Source organism: Aptenodytes patagonicus, chromosome 1, assembly GCF_965638725.1.
Source record: "Aptenodytes patagonicus chromosome 1, bAptPat1.pri.cur, whole genome shotgun sequence".
In the NCBI taxonomy this organism is placed as follows: domain Eukaryota; kingdom Metazoa; phylum Chordata; class Aves; order Sphenisciformes; family Spheniscidae; genus Aptenodytes; species Aptenodytes patagonicus.
The window spans coordinates 22707669-22727321 of NC_134949.1; the positions used below are offsets into that span (position 1 = coordinate 22707669).

A 19653-nucleotide genomic window follows, 5' to 3' on the forward strand; every position below is an offset into this window, starting at 1 on the left:
CCAGAAACTGGTTTTTTTCTTAGCAAGACTCCAACTCTGCTGGAAGTTAAAGCCCAGCTACCCTGGACAGGAGACCACGCCACCCACATCTCACCCCATCCATGGCGCAACCGCACCACGGCGTAGGCACATCTCTGCTGCACTTCAGGCTGAACGGAAAACCGAGGCCAAGAACCACTCTGGGAGCTAACAGAAGTAGCAGCCAAGGAGGAGGTGGAATAGGTATGTTTCACCCTTATTTTCTCTTTAATCGCTGATCTTGCAGCAGTTCCTCAAAGGACTATTTTAAAACAGCTTAATTCAAAGTATTCATATTTAACATATTTAAAGTAATTTTGCAAATACCAAGAGCTCTCCAGAGACCAAATAAAGTGGACACCTCATAAAGATGATCTAATAAGGAGAAACTGAACCGTGCTCTGTATGCAGAGGAATTATTCAGCATGACTACTAAGACAAAGCATCGTATAGTAACACTTTGTTACCGTAAACTTGTCAGGAAAATGATTTGATTAATTTTAACTTGCTATTTTCTGTTTCACATTTTCCCCCTTTCCCTTCCTCTTAAGGACCTGCCAGGAAAAATAAGTAGTTAAAATAAATTATCAAGAATTTTAACAATTTTAATAACCATTTTATTGCAAAACCAACGTGCTATAAGCAAGTTTTACCAGTCTTCTAAAATATTAATGGATGGCTCAAAGAGCAAAGCTACATTGGCCCACCTGGCGGTCTTCTTAAGAGTACCAATAAAGAAAAAAAAATTGGGTCATCCAAATGCTCAACCAGAAAACGTTTTTCAAAAATGCAATTAGGTAGATAGGATCAGCACGAAAACGATATTTCACTGAATGCCAAGATAATTTGAAAAAGTACCATCAGTGGTGGTACAAGCTTTCAACAAGAATCGTGTTACCTAAGGAGAAAGTAGCCCCTTCCCACGGCTGACATGGCACTCACCAGTGGGACTGAGAGGTTCAGACCCTTGGAAGCTGCCAGGTCTAGTCTTATCTTACACAGTCTTATCTTACGCAGTCTAGCAAAGCTGCACCTAACCCACAGCTCTACATTGCTTACCACAGCCCTGCATGAGATTCCTTCTCCTTGCAGAGGAAAACGAGGGGCAAAGGGTAAATCCTTCACTGCAAGCCTTGTTTGAGGGATAATAAAAATGCTGCTTTTACCAAGAGGCAACCCGTTTCAATTTGGACTCAACCCCGAGCAACACTGAATGTTCAACCATTACAAACAGCACTGATAAACCTAGGACCTCAAGTGCTGCAAAAACAGTGATGCCACCTTTTCCAAATCCCCTCAAGGACTTCTTCTCTCCTTGTTTCTGCCCTTTGTTCTCATTTCAGTCTCTGAATCAGAAGTACGCCTGCCATCATAATAAATACCCTGCTTTCATTTTCAGCCCTCTGCACCTCGGGATCTTTGTTGGCTCAGTCAGAAGGTGCCCGGGGAAGTCACACTTTGTATAACATCACACCGCAGTGCTCAGTGCAATTATGATGTTAAGCAGAACATTTGATTATGTGTCCTATATGGAATTTGTAGCAGTCTTGTAATAATTCTTCTGGAAAATGTCAGCCCTTGTGAGGACTTGGCAATACTTCATTTCTTATGGACACAGTAAAGTTTAAACAACCCTGCAAACACTAATTTAACCCTTGTTTTATAATTCCTTGAAGTGTAGAAAATCATAATTCATACATATTTCAGTCTTTTTCTTATTTTGCTTGAAATGGAGGAATGTTCTTTCAGGTCTATATTTCTTTTCACACTGGGAAAGTATTGTTCATGTCTTCCAGGTAGTTTAATGTTTGAGCATAAGTATTTTCTGCAATAACAAGTTACCTCGTTATGTGGGGTTTTTGATAGCCTAGTTTAAAAATGCCTGTTCCAATGTCTGTCAGTTGTTCAGTGGCCTGTTTCTTGCCGAGTCTGGTAAGCCATCTCCCAGCAGAGGGACTTCCCACTGCCGGGACTTCCCACCGCCTTACGCTTTCATGATCATGCCCTGTGTTTGTAGGAAGTGGATTTGCAGTTTTGGTAAAAGGTATGCACATCCACAGCTATGCTATTCAGAATAAAATACATCAGAATAGTTCAGTTGGAAGGGACCTACAACGATCATATAGTCCAACTTGTCAACAGGTGTAACTTGCTCCCTACTGCATGGTTTATCCTGAAGAAATAATTTGATCTTGACAGGATTTCTTGCTTGTAGGTCTGAGCAGACTGTAGCTTGTCAGTCATGGGAAATATGAGCATTTTACATATCTTACATACAAACCTTCCTTAAATCCTACTTAGGTGTAATAATGTTGAGCTAGACATCTCAAAGTCCACCTGCAACCCAACTTTCCCATGTTGTACCAGACTGCTGGGTTAGTACTCCTGAACTGATAAGCAGCTTTCCCAGCGCTTTGATAACCATTAGGCAGCTTTGCTGGAAGGATAATAATGCTACGAATAGGTTACCTCTTCTGTTTTATGACTGTGGTTGGTGCCCCATCCCATTGACACGGTTTACCTGAAAGCAGTGGTTATCTGCTCCAAGTTGAAACAGTGAGACAATGGCAATTTCTAAGTCCTTGTACATTGCTTATGGCACATAACGTTCAAATAGTGCTGGTTTGTTTGGTAGCAAATTCATTTATTCTCTTTGTAATACCAATGAATTCCCTTACGTGGCATTCACATTCCTGTGTGCCACTGCCTTATCTTTGCATCAGGGACTAACCTGAGCTTCACAAACTGTATTTTTTGGTTTCGCCTCACAGTAATGTCATAGTCTTGCAACAGTATGTCCTCTCAGGTGCTCTGTGCTTCATCAGCACAGAGGTACCGGAATAAAAAAAGTACTGGCAAACCAGCTTGCACTGGCCCAAGTATGTAGATGACTTCACACTCAGGCTATTTTCCAGTGTCCTGTTTTCCCCATCGCAGCCAGAATTCTTCCCTTTGCTTGCTCTGTTTGTATCCTTTGCCTCCTACTTACAAATCTGTTCACAGAAATGCTGATATATTTTTCATTGTAGTTTCATGCTTTCTGCGTTCTAGAGGGTAAATTATCTCCATGCCTGTTCCACTTATAATCACATTCAGACGTGAACTTACTTATTAGCAATGTACGTGACTGCTGCTCTTACACAGCTCCTGCAGACCCTCTGAGCATTCGCATTTCAGCTCTTACATTTTTTCATCCTGTTTATTAATCTAGAATGAACTTTTTAATCTTTAATATTTTATGACTTGCAGTCTTTTTGCACAGTTAGGATGGTGATCTCTTATTTCTTCAGGTTTCTGATTACAATTTTAGTAAAAGATACCTTTTACAGGCTGAAAATTCTTTCAGAGAGCTCCCAGCATTTTAGATATCTATGGTCTGCTGGTGTCAAATCAAAGCACAGCTTTTACCTGGCTAACAGTGGGGTTACTGCTATTCTCCTTTTCTTTTTTTATCCAGCTTTTTTGCAATTTTCCCATTAAAGATATGCAGGTGCAAAAGAGAACCATTCCCCCAGTCTCTTTTTCACTCACCCGACTTGCATTTGGGATCTGATCTGCCAGGCTGATTCATGTTCTTTTTCATTCAGTTTGTTTGCTTTGCAGCTTTCGTGGTTTACACCGTCATGTCCAGCCAACTCACTTCTGGTCCCTTGCACAGTATTCAAGAACAAGAGGAGTGCGCTCCTGGGGAGCACCACCTAGGTTCTGCATGTCTTCTTTTTCCATTTCTCTACTTTTCCACTCGTCTGTCACCAAGCATATCCTCAACTTTTTATATTCCTGGGCATGACTCTGTAAATAGGGATACTATCTACTATAATATTCATCTGTGGTAGTCAGTTTCTAGCCCAAGAATTACACCACCAACATAAAAGTGGTTACCCTTTATCCTTCACTAATGCAGAAAATCAGAGAGAAAAACAACCAGCCACCAAGGAGGCTACTGGTGAATCACAAGAGGGGCCAGAAATTCAGGAACAGTTGGAAGGCAACAGAGGAGGGGAGCTGAACGGAGATGCAAAGAAACCTTGGCATGAAGCCTATGCTTCAGAGGGGGACGCTGGAGAAAACGCAACTGTGCCAGACCACAAGCAGAGACACAACTGGAGAGGGAAAAGAGGATGGTGGCAGAGTATATCCCCGTGATGCCATGAGAGATGCCAGCTGCAGCACAAGGGGAAGCCAGCAACAGATGGATGTGTTCAAATGGACATGATGGGCAGCAAATGGCAAAGCCACCTAAGCTCCCTCCTGCCAGCTCCTGTAGACAGTGACCTCCAGTTGGGCGTTTGCCTTTGATACAAGTGCACATCTTCACAAGTAGGAATGGGCTCTTGTGCTTCCACACAAGCAGAGCACAGGGATGCTGTGTCAAGGATGATGACAGTGCACACACACGTGGATAAGATTTTCACAAATGTACAGAGCACATTATTACTGCATTTCTCTCATCCATCCTTTCCTCCACAAATAACCTTTCCCTTTCCTCATCCTGGTCCCAGCTGCAATAAGTTCTGGCTCTTGAAGCAGGTCTGTAAAACAACTAATTTGTTACCAAAATTATCTGCCCCACACTGAAAGCCAAATTATTCTGCATGTAACGCACACAAAAATTAAAGGCATTAAAGGCACAGCCCATGAAGTGCTGTAGACACCGGCCACCTTCTTGGAGGTCAAAATGTCATTTCATGGACTATAAAGGTAACCACAGGAGCTAAATTAAGCTTTTGAACGGGGTATGCAAGTCATTAGGAACTGCTCTTTCCCCCTCCGCTTCCCTCCTTTCTCAGAGTCAAGGGAGCCTGCTTCTTGTTTCTTCAGACAAGCCACCCACTCACAGGATATTCAACCAGAGAATTTCCATTGTGCACTCTTGGCAGCCTGGTGTTCACCGCAGTGGCTGACCTGACCCACCAGCTCGCCTCGTCACAGCATCCACAACACCAGCCAGGCTTCAGTTCCTGGGTTATTTCTGCAACAGCAGAGAAGTGAGCTGAGTCCTGCCTTTCTGGGGCTGCTTTGTCCAAACCTCACACCATGTGAGCTGATCAAACGCTTCCAGCCACTCCAGGTGCCCAGGCAGAGCATTTGCCTGGCAATGCACATTGTGTGCTGTCTGCTGTGGATGGGATGCTTACGCAAAGGGTTGGTATTTTAAACAACTAATTTTTTGGACTGCAGGCAGCATCTTTTTATTGTGAGGCAGACATCACATGATTTTCTGAAAAGACCACAGAGTGTTGCTGACAGGTTTGATGGAGAAATGGAAGCACACATGACTGGAGAGTGTGCATTATCATACAGCCAGTGTTCACTGGCAGCTTTCAAGCAGAACCACAAGCACTGGACGGTGGGACATGTATTTAAGTGCATAGCTCGGATGATAGAGAATTAAGTTTAACAATATCCACATGAAGAAGGGCCAACTTCGCTAAAACTCTCAGCTTCCCAGGAGTTCTCCTGGTCCCTATGCAGGCTGACACACAAACAAGATGTGCTCCAGGACTCAAGAATAAAATAAGATCCTCTGGAAGCAATTCCAGACTGCTGTGGATGTGTGGTTTATCGGCAATAGTAGTGGCAACAAGCATGTAACACCCCCCTGCAAAAACCCACCCAGAACCCCCAACTACAGTGTAAAATGCATGTGTTGAGGCAAAGACTTAGGGAGAAAAATCAAGGAGTGAGCTAAAACTCTCCACAAAAGCCTTGTAGCACTAATGGCACTGCACTGGTGAAAGCTCCCAGGGCAATTGCTTCAAACATCAAGAAGGAAAGCAGAGGATGGATGGAGGGAAGAGGAAACTGTCAAGTTGAGAGTAGATTAAGGTGGAAGAGTGCACCTTGTTAAATGTAACTGTGCTGTTCAGGTTCACATTCAAACTTCTAGTATGGTGAATAGTAATGTTCATGTTTGTTTTCAGATCACTCTAATTTATCCCCCCCTTCTTCCTCTTTTTGGTTATTCATCTTATCTTGTTTAGGTAAATAGACTTGTTGATTTACTAAAAGTCATTATTTCTAAGCCAGTCCCTAAACTACCTTCAGCACCTCAGAAATGTATTACACTTTTGCAAAGTTCTACCTCTAATTTCACCATCTTACATTTATTTGAGCTTTCTGAAACCATATAGTCTTTTTAACCTGCACAGCCTAAAACTCACAGAATTGCTCTTGCAAACAGACGCTGGAGATCCCAGAACCAGCTGCAAGCTCTCGTTCTGGTGACTCGAGTCTGAAGATGAGGTATTCTGAGAAAGGAATCATGCTTGTATGGGATCAGCAAATCTGGTCATATACCTAGAAAAAGCTTAACTCCTTCCTTTGATACTGCTTCTCACTGTCATAGTAACAAGCAAATCAGATAAAGTTAACAACAAACGAAAAAGCAGGACTGGCCTTTAGCCGTGTTACTGCTCCACCTGATTAGAGACCAGCCGAGCTGTCAGTGCTCCAGATGTACCGCATAGCTGGATATTAAAAATTAGCATCACTTCATTTCTATTTCACTAAACAGGAGAACGGTTATTGCCTGATCCTGCCTATAGAGAAACAACAGAAATGTCAGTAGAGGAGGACTGGGTTACCAGAATTTAATTTCACTGGAATGGCTGGACTTGAACAGCACTCAGGTTGGACAGAGAAATTGTGATGGGTAGGGAGAAATAGAGCTTTCTTCCCCTGTTATGCAGCAAATATAGACTACGTGTTTACTGCACAGCACAGACTCTTGTGGACCAGGGCATTTTAGTTCAGAAATCATTTTAAATAGAAACCATGGCTTCCCTTTTAACTGGATTTTTGACCCATTTAATTGAGGTCTCAGGCGTTCCTCGGCTCAGAAATGCACTGTGCTGGCAGATGGGGCAGAAGCACGAGTCTGAGCCCCAAGTTCTGCTGACTATTGATCCTCATCAATCCAGCTTTAAAAACGCATCTCATTGTTCAGACTGGGTATCAACAAGAGCCAAATGTAGTAGTCCTTATAGAATCATAGAATGGTTTGGGCTGGAAGGGACCTTCAAAGATCATCTAGTCCAAACCCCCTGCCATGGGCAGGGACATCTTTCACTAGATCAGGTTGCTCAAAGCCCTGTCCAACCTGACCTTGAACACTTCCAATGATGGGGCAGCCACAATTTCTCTGGGCAACCTGTTCCAGTGTCTCACCACCCTCATCATAAAACAGTTCTTCCTTATATCCAATCTACTTGATAACTGACTATGTGCTTTTGGTGGTAGATACTAGTCACGTGAGGCTGAGACTCTGGGGAGTATGGTGACACCTCCGGTGTACGTAGACACACCGGGCTGAACGGCTGCATTGTCTCCTTGTGCACTGCTTGTGCACTTCTGCCCTGTGCCACCACACACCGCAATTAGAGTGGTCACTGCTAAAGCTGAAGCTATTGTGCTTCAGGTGATCAGAGCACACAGTAAAAACAGTGATAATTACCAGCAGGAGGGGGGAAATACATAATAGAAATTTTATTTTAGGAAGGCTCTTGGAAAGAGTATTTTCTTTCCTTTGTATATACTGAATAGAAGACGTTTTAAACAAAGCACAGATTTCGCATGTCTGCTGAAAGGAGTTACCAAAGAACTGCCTGAGAACAGCAGTGAAACAAGACTGTAGCTTTTAAGACAACATCAACTGATGCAATTGTCTGCTCTGATTGTCTGTTCTCACGCCAAAAGTGCTCGTGTCACACTTGTAGAGGTGCGCATGAATGGGATGCCCCTATACTGACTTTAATCCTACTCCAGTCCACAGTTGGCTTCATTTTCTCGTGGAACAAAGAGAAATGAAACTAGAAACCAATTTCACTAGTTCTAAGGCATGAACTGTATTACTTGCCATTGCTTTGCATTTTGTAAATAGAGTCCCCATGGAAAGATTTTTGCAGTAAATAAAAATGCTCTTTATCGGCAGTTCGCTTAGGTATCTGATATGTCAGTAACCTCAACGCAGGCAGAGATCAGCCCAGAGGAAGTCTGGGACTTGCAGGAAAACCTCCACTTGGATCATGCCTGTGCATGGCGGTTTCTCCTAGCGCCTCACTGACGGGTGATCAAGAATCTTTCCCTCAAGTAGCCAAAAGCGGTGGCTGCTTATCTCACCTCCCAGATGGGCTGAGCAAGGAATCACACCAGAACAAGTTCACAGGTAGGCTTCGAAGCCTACATGAGGGCTTCAGATTACATTTCAACACACTCCATAACTTCTTCATGTGGTTTTCATGCAAACCATGGGAGAATCTTTACACACAGGAGAAGCATAGGAGAACTGGTGTAAAACATACCCCACACAACAGGTTCATGTCAAAATCTCATCTCATGTAGGGTTTACTGTCATAGCCTCTGTCCCAGAGACCACAAACACATAAACATGGGAGATTATGTCCTTCTTCTCTGGTTAAGACAAATGAGATCGACGAAGAAACACTTAATTATAACCTACGTTTCCACAAAGGAACAGAGGACATTTTCAAGCAAAAAGAGTGTTTTTGCAGAGATATCGCCAGGAAGAGGGGGTATTTGCTTGGAAATTATGGAGAAAACACTTATAGCCTGTTTTGTGAAAACAAGAATATCCTCTTCTCAGTTGAATGTCATTCTTGACTTATTCCACCTCTTACTGCCGACTCCTTTCCTTTCCTTCTCAGAAGATATCAAGAATTATCAAGACAGAAGTTTAAATAAGGGAGAAAATAAAAGCCTAACCCACCCTTTATGTTTTATAGATTTACAGTTTATAGGTGTAATTTTAAGTATCAATATGAGGACAGAGATCATTTAAACCTCTCAACTATCACAGGCTCTTATAAATTTTGAAGACCTCATAGATACAGATAAAGCTACTTGCTGCTAAAACCACAGGCTAGACCAGCTATAACCTAGGGCCACATTTAGGGTAAAGCAATTAAGACACAAACGAAATTCTCCTCCATAGTGACGCTGAAAACAAAGCACGTGTAATATGAACACACATCACGCCGTCTGTGGCTCTGCATGCCATATTTTTGAATGAAATAAATTATTAAAAAATTAAGGTACCTTCATTACTTATTCTTCAGCTGCTCTGCATCCATTCTTGTAATTAAGAACACTGGCTAGACTAAACACAGTGATTAAAATAGTGCACCAACTGTGCGTCTAAAGAATACCTAACATTTTGGAGTGCTGATTTTTTATATTCAATAGTGACACTTAAGAGATATTGTGTCACTACTGAATAATTTTATTACAGTTTCTTTTCTACCACATCTTTTTAACTTGAATTGCAAACAACATCATCCTATTTTGAGACTCTGGTTCTATTGATCAGAATAGATTTTTGGTACACCCTTTGTATAAAGAAATGCTCGAGTAAGTGTTTTCTAACATACTTGAATGACAGTGCTATTGATGAAACAAAGTTTGTAAGGCAAACACAAGTGACTGTGCTTAACAGGTAAACTTCTAACTGAAGTCATGCACAAGGTATAAAACAGGTCTCTGAAAAAAATGCACTTACCTGGTATGTAAACAGCACTTCACTTGGCGATTTACCTAATTTTCCATTGATGTTAACTTCAATTTGACCTTGTTTTGGTTCATTCATTGGTCCAACTTGACATACAATCCTAGCAAGAAAGAATGTAAGTTTATCTGTCAGAAGTAACAGCTGCAATACCAATGCAAGGTATGTAAGCTACCACACACACTGTCAGCAAAAGCACTAACTTCGCTTTATCCTACACAAGGTACTTGAATGCTGTCTCAGATTCCTAGCAAAAACACCCAAGAATAGTTTAATCTTCTATCTAAAGGTAGGTAAAACTGAAACCTAAGCACTGTACACAGCAACTAATTAGCAGTCAGCTAGTAGAGGTGCTTTCTACAGAAGACTTAAATTCAGCCCAGAAGTGAGAGGTGAATCTCTTCAACCCTACACAAGGTTTTCACTGGACCAGGTGATGTTAAAAAAAGAAAGGACGCGCCCACCCCCCCCCCCGATGTAAGAATCAGACCGTCAGCTATCTTATAACTTTGTGTGGTTTAGCTGCTGGTACTTTTGTTGTGCATCCTGCTATCTTCCAGCTTTAAAATACTGTATTTTCACACGTACGATCAAATCCCTTTAGAATTACTGTTCTCTGAAAATAAATCCTCAGATAACCCAGGCAAAATCAGAGGTCAAGGAACACTGGCTGAGAAAACACTGCCTTAACTAACACTGCTGCTGAGTGATAGCACGGATGTTTAAATTTTTATTTCAAACAGGTGATCCACAGAATATAAGCATGAAAATGCAATAAGGATTCGACACACTTGAAAACTGGGACAAATGCTTAATGGAGAGCTGATAATACAGTTGGATAAGGAGGTATACAATGTTTGCAGCCTGCACAGGCAGGCAGTTTCATATAGGACACACCCTGAGGATCATTGCTCATTTCCTTCGTTCTTTCCCTCCGGGATTATTGCTATTCTTCCTTAAGCAGTGCACGACTGCTTAACCACCCCCCCCCCAATAGAAAAAAAACCCCAACAACCCCAAATTACTGGGTATAATGTACTTAAATTGGGACTTATAATAAAAGGATTGTTAAGTCCCTCTGCAGATCACTCCAGACTTTTCTGCCTGGGTACTGGCAAATGGACAAAATTCTCTAAATTCTTGCATGTCCTGGCATGTGTACGGCTGCCTGAGTCTGTTCCTCATCATCTCTCCACTGTATTCTTGGAAGTTGTATCTTCTTGTCAGGCAGAAACAGGAAGTGGTGCCTTTGGAGGAATTTCTACCATATGTCAAGCTAGGGAAAGCAGTCGGGGGCCGGGGCCGGTGTGTGTGTGTGTGGGGGAAACGCCATAGTGTGGTTATCAGGGATTTTAATTGAGAAAAGTTCCCTCCCCTCCCCAGCCTTGGCATTGCCTCCCTTCCCCCACGTTACAAATGGAAAACTACAAAGAATGAGAACACGACTTCTCGAAGGCCAGCAATTAAACCACCACAGAGCCAGAAAGCAGCCTTAAGTGCCTTATATCTTGCCGCTCTCCTGCCCATGGGAGCAACAGTCTCCTAAAAATGACTAGCTTTTTACTGCAGAAGGGGAGCAAGACTAGGCACTTTTTTTTTTTTTTTTAAATTAAATTAAATAAAAGAAGGTAATAATAAAACAAAAGAATGGAGGAAGATAAAGACAGAAAATTATAGATACCTATTTGGAGATTTTGAATAACTTCTTTTTCAAGGCTTCTCTAATGGAGAACATCTTTCAAAACCCCCTAATTTGTTGATAAATGACATTATGCAAGTTGCATTTGTTCTCACCCATTACCAGACTGGCAGAGCTTAGGAAACCAGTAATGTTGCTATGATACAAGGAACCAGTCATCTCAGTTCTGGCTCCTTTCCATGTATTTAAAAATATCAAAAAGCTTTAGAAAAAGCCAAGAGGCTGGGGAAATTCTTGTAAGGCAATTCAGTGCAGCTTTTGCAAACACTGAAAATAGGGAATGGGAAAAGATGACTGTAAAAGACTTAGGAATTTTGTGGATGGTGATGCACATGTAAACGCATGAGTGAGGGCAATGGATTTGGGAAGCAGTAAGAGATATACAGCTATACGTACATTCTTAAGTCCTAGGGGCCTGGGAAGCTTCTAAATGCCTGATCCACAAACTGACTAAAGCTAAACATTTTTCAAAAGCTAAAAAGATCACTTAGGTGTCTTCAAAATCCCTTTCAAAACATGCCACAGAAATAGCAAAAAGTTACAGTATTACACTTTATATTAACTGAAGGGAAAGAAAGCCAAGGTTTCAACTGCAGCTTTAAATATCAAAAGTGAATGAAAGAAAAATCACACTGCTTAAAATGTCATTACTCTTAATATTACTACTGAACCATCATGCTATGCTTTTTATCAGCTAATATCAAAAGGGTATTTCCCTCCTGAAATTAGATGCTTGATATAATCTGTAGTAAACACCTAGATACCTAGAAGAATTTAGGCACTTTGTTTTAAGTTTTGGCACTGCTTAAGAGTATGACAAGTAATCCGCAAAACATCTACCAACCTGCGTAGGCAATTCAACATCCATGGACTTGTTGGCTTTGCGATGAAACTTAGTCATCTAAAGCTAAACCAAAACTGTGGGCTCCCTCCCTGCCCCCAGGAAAGAACCTTTGTGGCTGTACTAAAACAAAAAGATTTAAGCTTCCTCTTGCTTTGCCTACTTTCCCATAAATCTTGTATGCTTGGCTGCACTGTGGTTCAGATTTAGCAAAGGTTTTAATGACTAGATGCACACCTACAATGTCTTTGATTTAAAAACAAATAAATAATCTTGAGATACCTGCAGTAATCGTTTATGAAAGCTTTTTGAACAAATAAGGAAAAAAAATTCAATCAATCAGAAGCAGGATAGTAGTACGCTATTGTAAATTTGTTGCTGTATTAGAATCTATAATGATTTTAAATAAAGACTTAGACATGTTACTATGAAATATTGCATGTATATCGCACTAGTTCTTTCTTCTATTGATAATCTTTTACAACCATAGGAAGATCATCTTCTGAAAATGCACAGAAGTTCCTTTTTTATTCTAAAATCTTGTAAAAAATATCCAGCTATTACCTTGTGGAAACAGAGTAGAATTCCTCTTTGAAAAGACATTCCTTGTCTGCCACTGTTATATTGTTTACATCTTCTGCTTTTATTCCCAAATTAGATCCCATTATGGTCAAAAGAATTCCACCACTTAGTGGTCCAGTTTTTGGCTCAATCTGTGTTTGTGTGAGGGAAAGTAAAAAAATAAAGCAAAATTAAATACTGCAGTGACCATGTTGCTCTTCCATATTATTTAAAGCTACTTTGACTTACCCGTACTTGAAATGCGAAAGGTGTTTCCTGTAGGACCCCCACAAAAACACACTATGTAACTTTTTAACGTTAATTAATCATTTGCTAGCTCAGAACCAGTATTCATCAGCTGCAGATTTTGTGTCTCCTGTGGCAGACTGTTATGTACAAAACTCTCGCCTGGTGTTTACTCTGTTTTAAGTTTGCTTCCTCCACTAAAGCGCTGTGATTTTGAAAAACAAATGGATTGGACTCCTCTCACAATCATTCCACGGAACTTTTCCAGCATTTTTTTGCCATGATTTTCTCCTTTTAGGTTCACATCAGAACAGTGCACCTTCCTAACACACAGTGCTGCCCCACATAGTGTCTTCAAAAGTTCTTCTAGTCCCTTGATCTTCCTTACTGCATCAAATGGTAGGATGCTGCAGTACATGGGCTGATGCTAATTAAATAATTTGCAATTAAAATGAGGACTGAGAAAATCCTGCAGTTGCAATGGACTTCTCAGGTTGAAATATGTCCTGAACAGGCACTTGAATTCTGAATATTTGCTGGGAGACTAACCTGCTTTCCTATGTAATATTTGGAGCACCTCCAGCAAGACCTTTTCAGGTCTTCAGCTTTGGAGGGCTGCAAGTTTACCATCAAGAAGAGGGAGGTTGCACAGCCCCAAATGCAGTAATTGGAAGCCAAACAAATACAGCTTCTGAAAGTCTGGACTTTAATGTCTGCTCCATCAAAATAGAGTTTCTTAGATCTAAGCAAGTCTGAGCACAGACACATGGCTGCTGCTGCCTGCTGCAGCCCAGCTCCAGAATCACTTGCTCTGCCTTCCCACTGGTTCAACTTCCTAAAACTTCTGCCCGCTGGCCATCCCTTTGCACTCAACCCATAAATAAACTAGCTGAAAAATGACTCAACGGTTTGTGTAGATGTTTCCACTTATTTGTTCAAATCTGAAGCTAACAAAAGCTTTGAAAAAACCTAATATTTTAGTATTTAGTATTTAATCCACAATCATGTACAAATAGTATCCCAGATGAAAACACTTTTATTTTTCTCAATTTTCCTTTTCCTTCCCACTCAAATCATCTTTATCTGGGCACAGCTATCACACAAGTATTCTTCTCCACACTTTCTGTCAAGATTTCAGGGTATTTGCCTTCCTTGGCAGACTTTAACTGTTTACCTGCCATTTCTTCTCAGATACACCATCATGGCCAACCTCATCCAGCGTGCTGCCAGTCTGCCTGTACCCACACTGCACCTCTAACTGCGCAGCCTCAGGAGATTCAGCACCTCTACCAGTTTGAGCCACAGGTTTCAGAATTAAACAGTTCCTATTGAGTGAAACATCCCTGTTACGAGACTCAACATCTGTCATACAGTTACCGCATTTTGTCATAGCTTGGGATATGTTCTCATCAAGCGGTGTGCCTGAGTTTCAAAGTACTGATACCACTGTCGCAGCAATTTAGATTTGCCCAGTGGAAGCATGTATCACTCTTTTCTTGACAGTTATGCCCAGAAAAACAGCATTTGGCTTGTTGCTGAAAAGGACAAGGCTTTATCACTTCTTGCTTTGGCTACTGATCCACCAAGGTAGACAAAATTCTTCCCTCACCCTGGGTGAATGCTCCAACCGCAAAGTAAGTCAGGGGTGCACATTTGGCCTCTCTGACTTCTTACATTCAACTTCTACAGCCTTGGGTTTGATTCCAGTGTGGACTGGAAAATATCACCAACACCTGGAAAACACATTGTGATGCACAAACAACCTGCTCCCTTATTAAAAGGGGAGTTAAGTTTTTAAGTAGACATTTAAAAGTCTAGTTTGAAGCCTCTTAATGAGCCTGCTAAGTGCTTGTAGTTCCAGGAGCAGTGAACCTCTCTTATAGACTTATTTCAGGTAGAAAGGACTTCAGGAGAGAAAAAAATCCATGCTAATTCCCAAGAACAAGTCCCATGTTTAAGCATACACTGCTAGCCTGGCTTCTGGCATAGTGAGGACAAGGCTTGAAAAACAAGGAGTCTCAAAGACTCCATTCAGTCTCTTATTTTGAGTCTTTACAAATCTCTCACATCACATCACTACTGGCATTGTTTCCTTGCAGCTATTTCAGAGGCTTACTTAATACCCTAGGAAAAAAACTGCCTTTCAGTATGAGCTTGCTTGGATGCTTTCTCCTGAAAAATAATACACTGGTGGGGAGAGAAAAAAGCAATCTTACACGAGTGATTTCTGGATGAGGACACGTGTCGGTTGGAGGAGCGTGACACAGTTTTTCATAAACGCACTTGCTGGGCTTGCCATCCTCTTCACACCAGACACACTTATAGTTGCGATGGGCCGCGAGGCATAAGCTGCAGTCGCTTCGTCCATAAGAGCAGTTGTACAGAGTCACTGAAATATGAACAGTAAATACACTTAGACATTTTCCTCTGTGTTAAGGATATTCAGTGTGTTATAGGAAGGAAAACCAATCCTACGTACAAAGCCTGCCTGTTGCTCAGTTGAGTCGTGTGAAGAATATGCACACTCTGTACTTAACCCCTGAATGATGCTGAGAGAAAACCGTATTTTTCCCTGTATGGAAAAACCTGAAATCTATCCATGTTCAGAGTATGAATAAACTATCAAGTAGAACCCAAATGCATTTTTGTCACTCAGGCATTGTCAAAACATTTAAGTACAAAGTCCTTTCTTTGACTATCCTCAATGAACCTGCCTATACAACTGTTCAAAGACTAGTTCAAACAAACAGGTCTTCCTGGTGTACCAGGAGTCAGATGTGGAAGGGTATAAATTCTGCATGGGTGTCGGTAGGGACAGACATCAGCTGGCACGGGACTTCTGCCAGTTGGGTATTTAAATGAAGAGAGCTGCCTTTGTTGGTCATTTCCAGGACATTTGGGCCTTTCCAAAGTCATCACTAAAGCCTGAACTGAATAGAAAGTTAACACTTAATGAAGTGTTATCGTTTGTTCAAGTTAATACCTCTTCATTTCTCCATTCTTCTCTATTTTCTTGCTTTTGTTTTCCCTTTTGTCTTGAATTGCCATCCTGGTGTACGCCTTATTCCTTCTGTAGTGGGGTTTAATTCTAGTTTTTCTGAGCCAAGAAATCAAGTCTGACAGTCATGCCTCTCTTACTGATGAACCACACACCAAGTGTCCCAGATACTAAGCTTGTTTTGGCCCCCGTCAATCTCTAGCATGATGCACAGTCACTGAACAAAATTAATTTTCCCAAATAGATGCAAAGCCTTGAGACATAGCTGGGTGGTTCAGCACCATAAGGAAAGCCTGGGCTTGCAAGAAAACATTTGGAGATGTACTTGAATGCTAGACCAGAAGAAAGACTGTCACTTGCAGAGGCGATCAGCTCTGGTGCAGGCATGTCCCAGAGCAGAGCAGCAGATCGCAGCATACAGGGAGGTTTCCTGAGCCAGGGAAACCCCAGGGGAGCTCAGGGACTCGCCAGGAGCCGGCAGCTCTCACGAGGGCAGCTGATGAGGCGTGGGCAGGGCCAAGAGTAACAGCGGCCACCCCAACTCCCACAAAAGGCAGCCCCAGGGAGCGCTAGCCACCAGAAGCGCTGCGACCAGGACAGGCAAACAGGGCGTGGCGCGTCAGCTAGGGCGTGGCAGTTTGCACAGGAGGGTGCGCAGGGAGAACGCCCCTTTGAAGGAGGGGCATTCCACGGGCCGGGTAGGAGACTTGGAGTACACATAATCCAGTAACCAGGCACCATTCTGTGACCATCGTCAAAGGTCAAGGGCACTCATCCTACCTGTCCTTCAAGGCAGAATGGCGGGCACTCGTCTGAGAACAAAGGCCACGGCTCCGGCTGGGGGGTCTGCACTATCTACCCCAGCGGTGGCCGATGCCTCCACCCAGACGGAGCTGCTGAAGGGAGAGGCTGCAGTGCAGACCTCAGACCTTTCTCCTGGGGCAGGGACAGGCGGCAGGCCTGCCTGCAAAAGGTGTGCCCAGGCTGAGGACCTCCCACAGCAGGTGGCTGAGCTGCAAGAGGTGGTGAGAAGGCTGCATAACATCAGGGAGGCTGAGAAGGAGTTAGACAGCTGGTTCCAAGCGCAGTCTGCAGGAGACACACAGCCCACGGCCAAACAGCCAAAAACTCCCCCACCGGCAGACACAGAAGGGAGGGGGGCCAATAATGCCGAAGAATGGACAGTTGCAACGGCAAGGACCAGCAGGAGGAAGAGGCTTCCCCCGAAGCCTGAGGTGCCCTTGCAGAACTGCTTCACTGCTCTGCAGGCCGAAGAGGAAAGACCCGTCGCACCAGGAGAAGCGCTGGAGCTGAGTAATGCAGCCCGATCTGCCCCCCGTATAACAACCAGCGCCACTAAGAAAAGGCGAGGGGTGATAGTAGTAGGTGACTCTCTTCTGAGAGGTACGGAGGCACCCATTTGCCGACCAGACGCACTCTCTAGAGAGGTGTGCTGCTTACCGGGGGCTCGCACCAGGGATGTCACCAAGAAGCTACCAAGCCTTGTACAGTCCACTACTATCTGCTGCTGTTGTTTCACGTGGGCACCAGTGACGCAACCAGGAGCAGTCTGAGGACTATCAAGAAGGACTACAGAGCCCTGGGAGTGGCTGTAAGGGACTCGGGAGCGCAGGTAGTTTTTTCATCAATCCTGCCGGTCAAAGGGAAGGGGTTTGAAAGGGCCAGTCGAATCTGGTGAATCACCAAATGGTTACAGGACTGGTGCCACAGCCAGGGGTTTGGCTACTTAGACCATGGGACTCGCTTTGAGAAACCTGATCTACTAGGGGCTGATGGGGTCCATCTGTCAGAGAAGGGGAACAGCATCATCAGTCATAGGCTTGCCAAGCTGGTGAAGAGGGCTTTAAACTAGAGATGCTGGGGGAGGGGAACCTCAATCCATCCCACTCCTACCAGTTTGATGCCAGGGCCAGCAATAGATGTCCAGACCCTGGAGAAGGAACACAGGTCAGCAGGAGAGCGCCTAAAGAGCAGCACAAAGGAACTCCAGCCAGTAAGACAGCCTCATCGGGGGCCCAACTTAAATGCCTCTATGCAAACGCACGTAGCATGGGGAATAAACAAGAGAAATTAGAGACGTGCATACGCCTGCAGGGCTATGACCTTATTGGCATAACGATGGCGCAGGTGGGATGGCTCCTATGATTGGAGCGTTGGGATGGAGGGATACAGGCTCTTTAGGAAGGACAGGCAGGGGAGACGAGGAGGGGGTGTCGCCCTCTATGTCAATGACCAGCTGGAGTGCATGGAGCTCTGCCTGGGGATGGATGAGGAGCTGACTGAGAGCTTGTGGGTCAGGATTAAAGGGAAGGCAGGGACAGGTGACATTACGGTGGGGGTCTGCTACAGGCCACCCGACCGGGAAGACAGAGTGGATGAGGCCATCTGTAGACAGATAGGAGCAGCCTCACATTCACAAGCCCTGGTCCTCATGGGGGACTTCAACCACCCCGACATCTGTTGGAGGGACAAAACAGCAGGGCTAAGCAATCCGGGTGGTTCCTGGAATGCGTCGATGGTAACTTCCTTCTCCAAGTGATACAGGAGCCAATGATGAGAGGTGCTATGCTGGACCTTGTTCTCACCAACAAGGAGGGGCTGGTGGGGAATGTGAAGCTCAAGGGCAGCCTTGGCTGCAGCAGCCACGAAATGGTGGAGTTCAAGATCCTTAGGGCACTGAGGAGGGCGCACAGCAAGCTCACTACCCTGGACTTCAGGAGAGCAGACTTTGGCCTCTTCAGGGATCTGCTTCGTAGAGTGCCACAGGACAAAGCCCTGGAAGAGGGGCCCGAGAAAGCTGGGTAATAGTCAAGGATCACCTCCTTCAAGCTCAGGAGCGATGCATCCCAACAAAGAGGAAGTCAGGCAAAAATGCCAGGAAGCCTGCATGGATGACCAAGGAGCTCCTGGACAAACTCAAACACAAAAAGGAAGCTTACAGAGGGTGGAAGCAAGGACAGGTAGCCTGGGAGGAATACAGAGAAACTGTCGGAGCAGCCAGGGATCAGGTGAGGAAAGCTAAAGCCCTGATAGAATTAAATCTGGCCAGGGACATCAAGGGCAACAAGAAAAGATTCTATAGGTACGTCAGGGATAAAAGGAAGACAAGGGAAAATGTGGGCTCTCTCCGGAACGAAACAGGAGACCTGGTTACCTGGGATACAGAGAAGGCTGAGGTATTCAGTGACTTTTTTGCCTCAGTCTTCACTGGCAAGTGCTCAAGCCACACCACCCAAGCCGCAGAAGGCAAAGGCAGGGACTGGGAGAATGAAGAACAGCCCACTGTGGGAGAACATCAGATTCGAGACCATCTAAGGCACCTGAAGGTGCACAAGTCCATGGGACCCGATGAGATCCATCCACGGGTCCTGAGGAAACTGGCGGATGAAGTTGCTAAGCCACTCTCCATCGTACTTGAGAAGTCGTGGCAGTCTGGTGAAATTCCCACTGACTGGAAAAGGGGAAACATAGCCCCCCTTTTTAAAAAGGGAGAAAAGGAAGACCCAGGGAACTACAGGCCAGTCAGCCTCACCTCTGTGCCTGGGAAGATCATGGAACAGATCCTCCTGGAAGCTATGCTAAGGCACGCGGAGGACAGGGAGGTGATTTGAGACAGCCAGCATGGCTTCACCAAGGGCAAGTCCTGCCTGACCAACCTAGTGGCCTTCTACGATGGAGTGACTACATCAGTGGACATGGGAAGAGCTACGGATGTTGTCTATCTGGACTTCTGTAAGGCCTTTGAC

The 19653-nt window shown here is 43.9% G+C and overlaps 1 protein-coding gene across 12 annotated transcripts in view; it reads right to left on the reverse strand.

The window, feature by feature from the left end:
* PLXNB2 (plexin B2) overlaps window positions 1-19653 on the reverse strand; it is a 273164-nt gene that overhangs the window by 40523 nt on the left and 212988 nt on the right. For all 12 annotated transcript variants that reach the window (XM_076329495.1, XM_076329595.1, XM_076329537.1 and 9 more), the window contains 3 exons: window positions 15105-15277; window positions 12646-12794; window positions 9536-9644 (listed from right to left, as the gene is read on the reverse strand). In XM_076329495.1, coding sequence (XP_076185610.1) covers window positions 9536-9644; window positions 12646-12794; window positions 15105-15277 — 431 coding nt within the window. The remainder of the gene's footprint in view (window positions 1-9535; window positions 9645-12645; window positions 12795-15104; window positions 15278-19653) is intronic.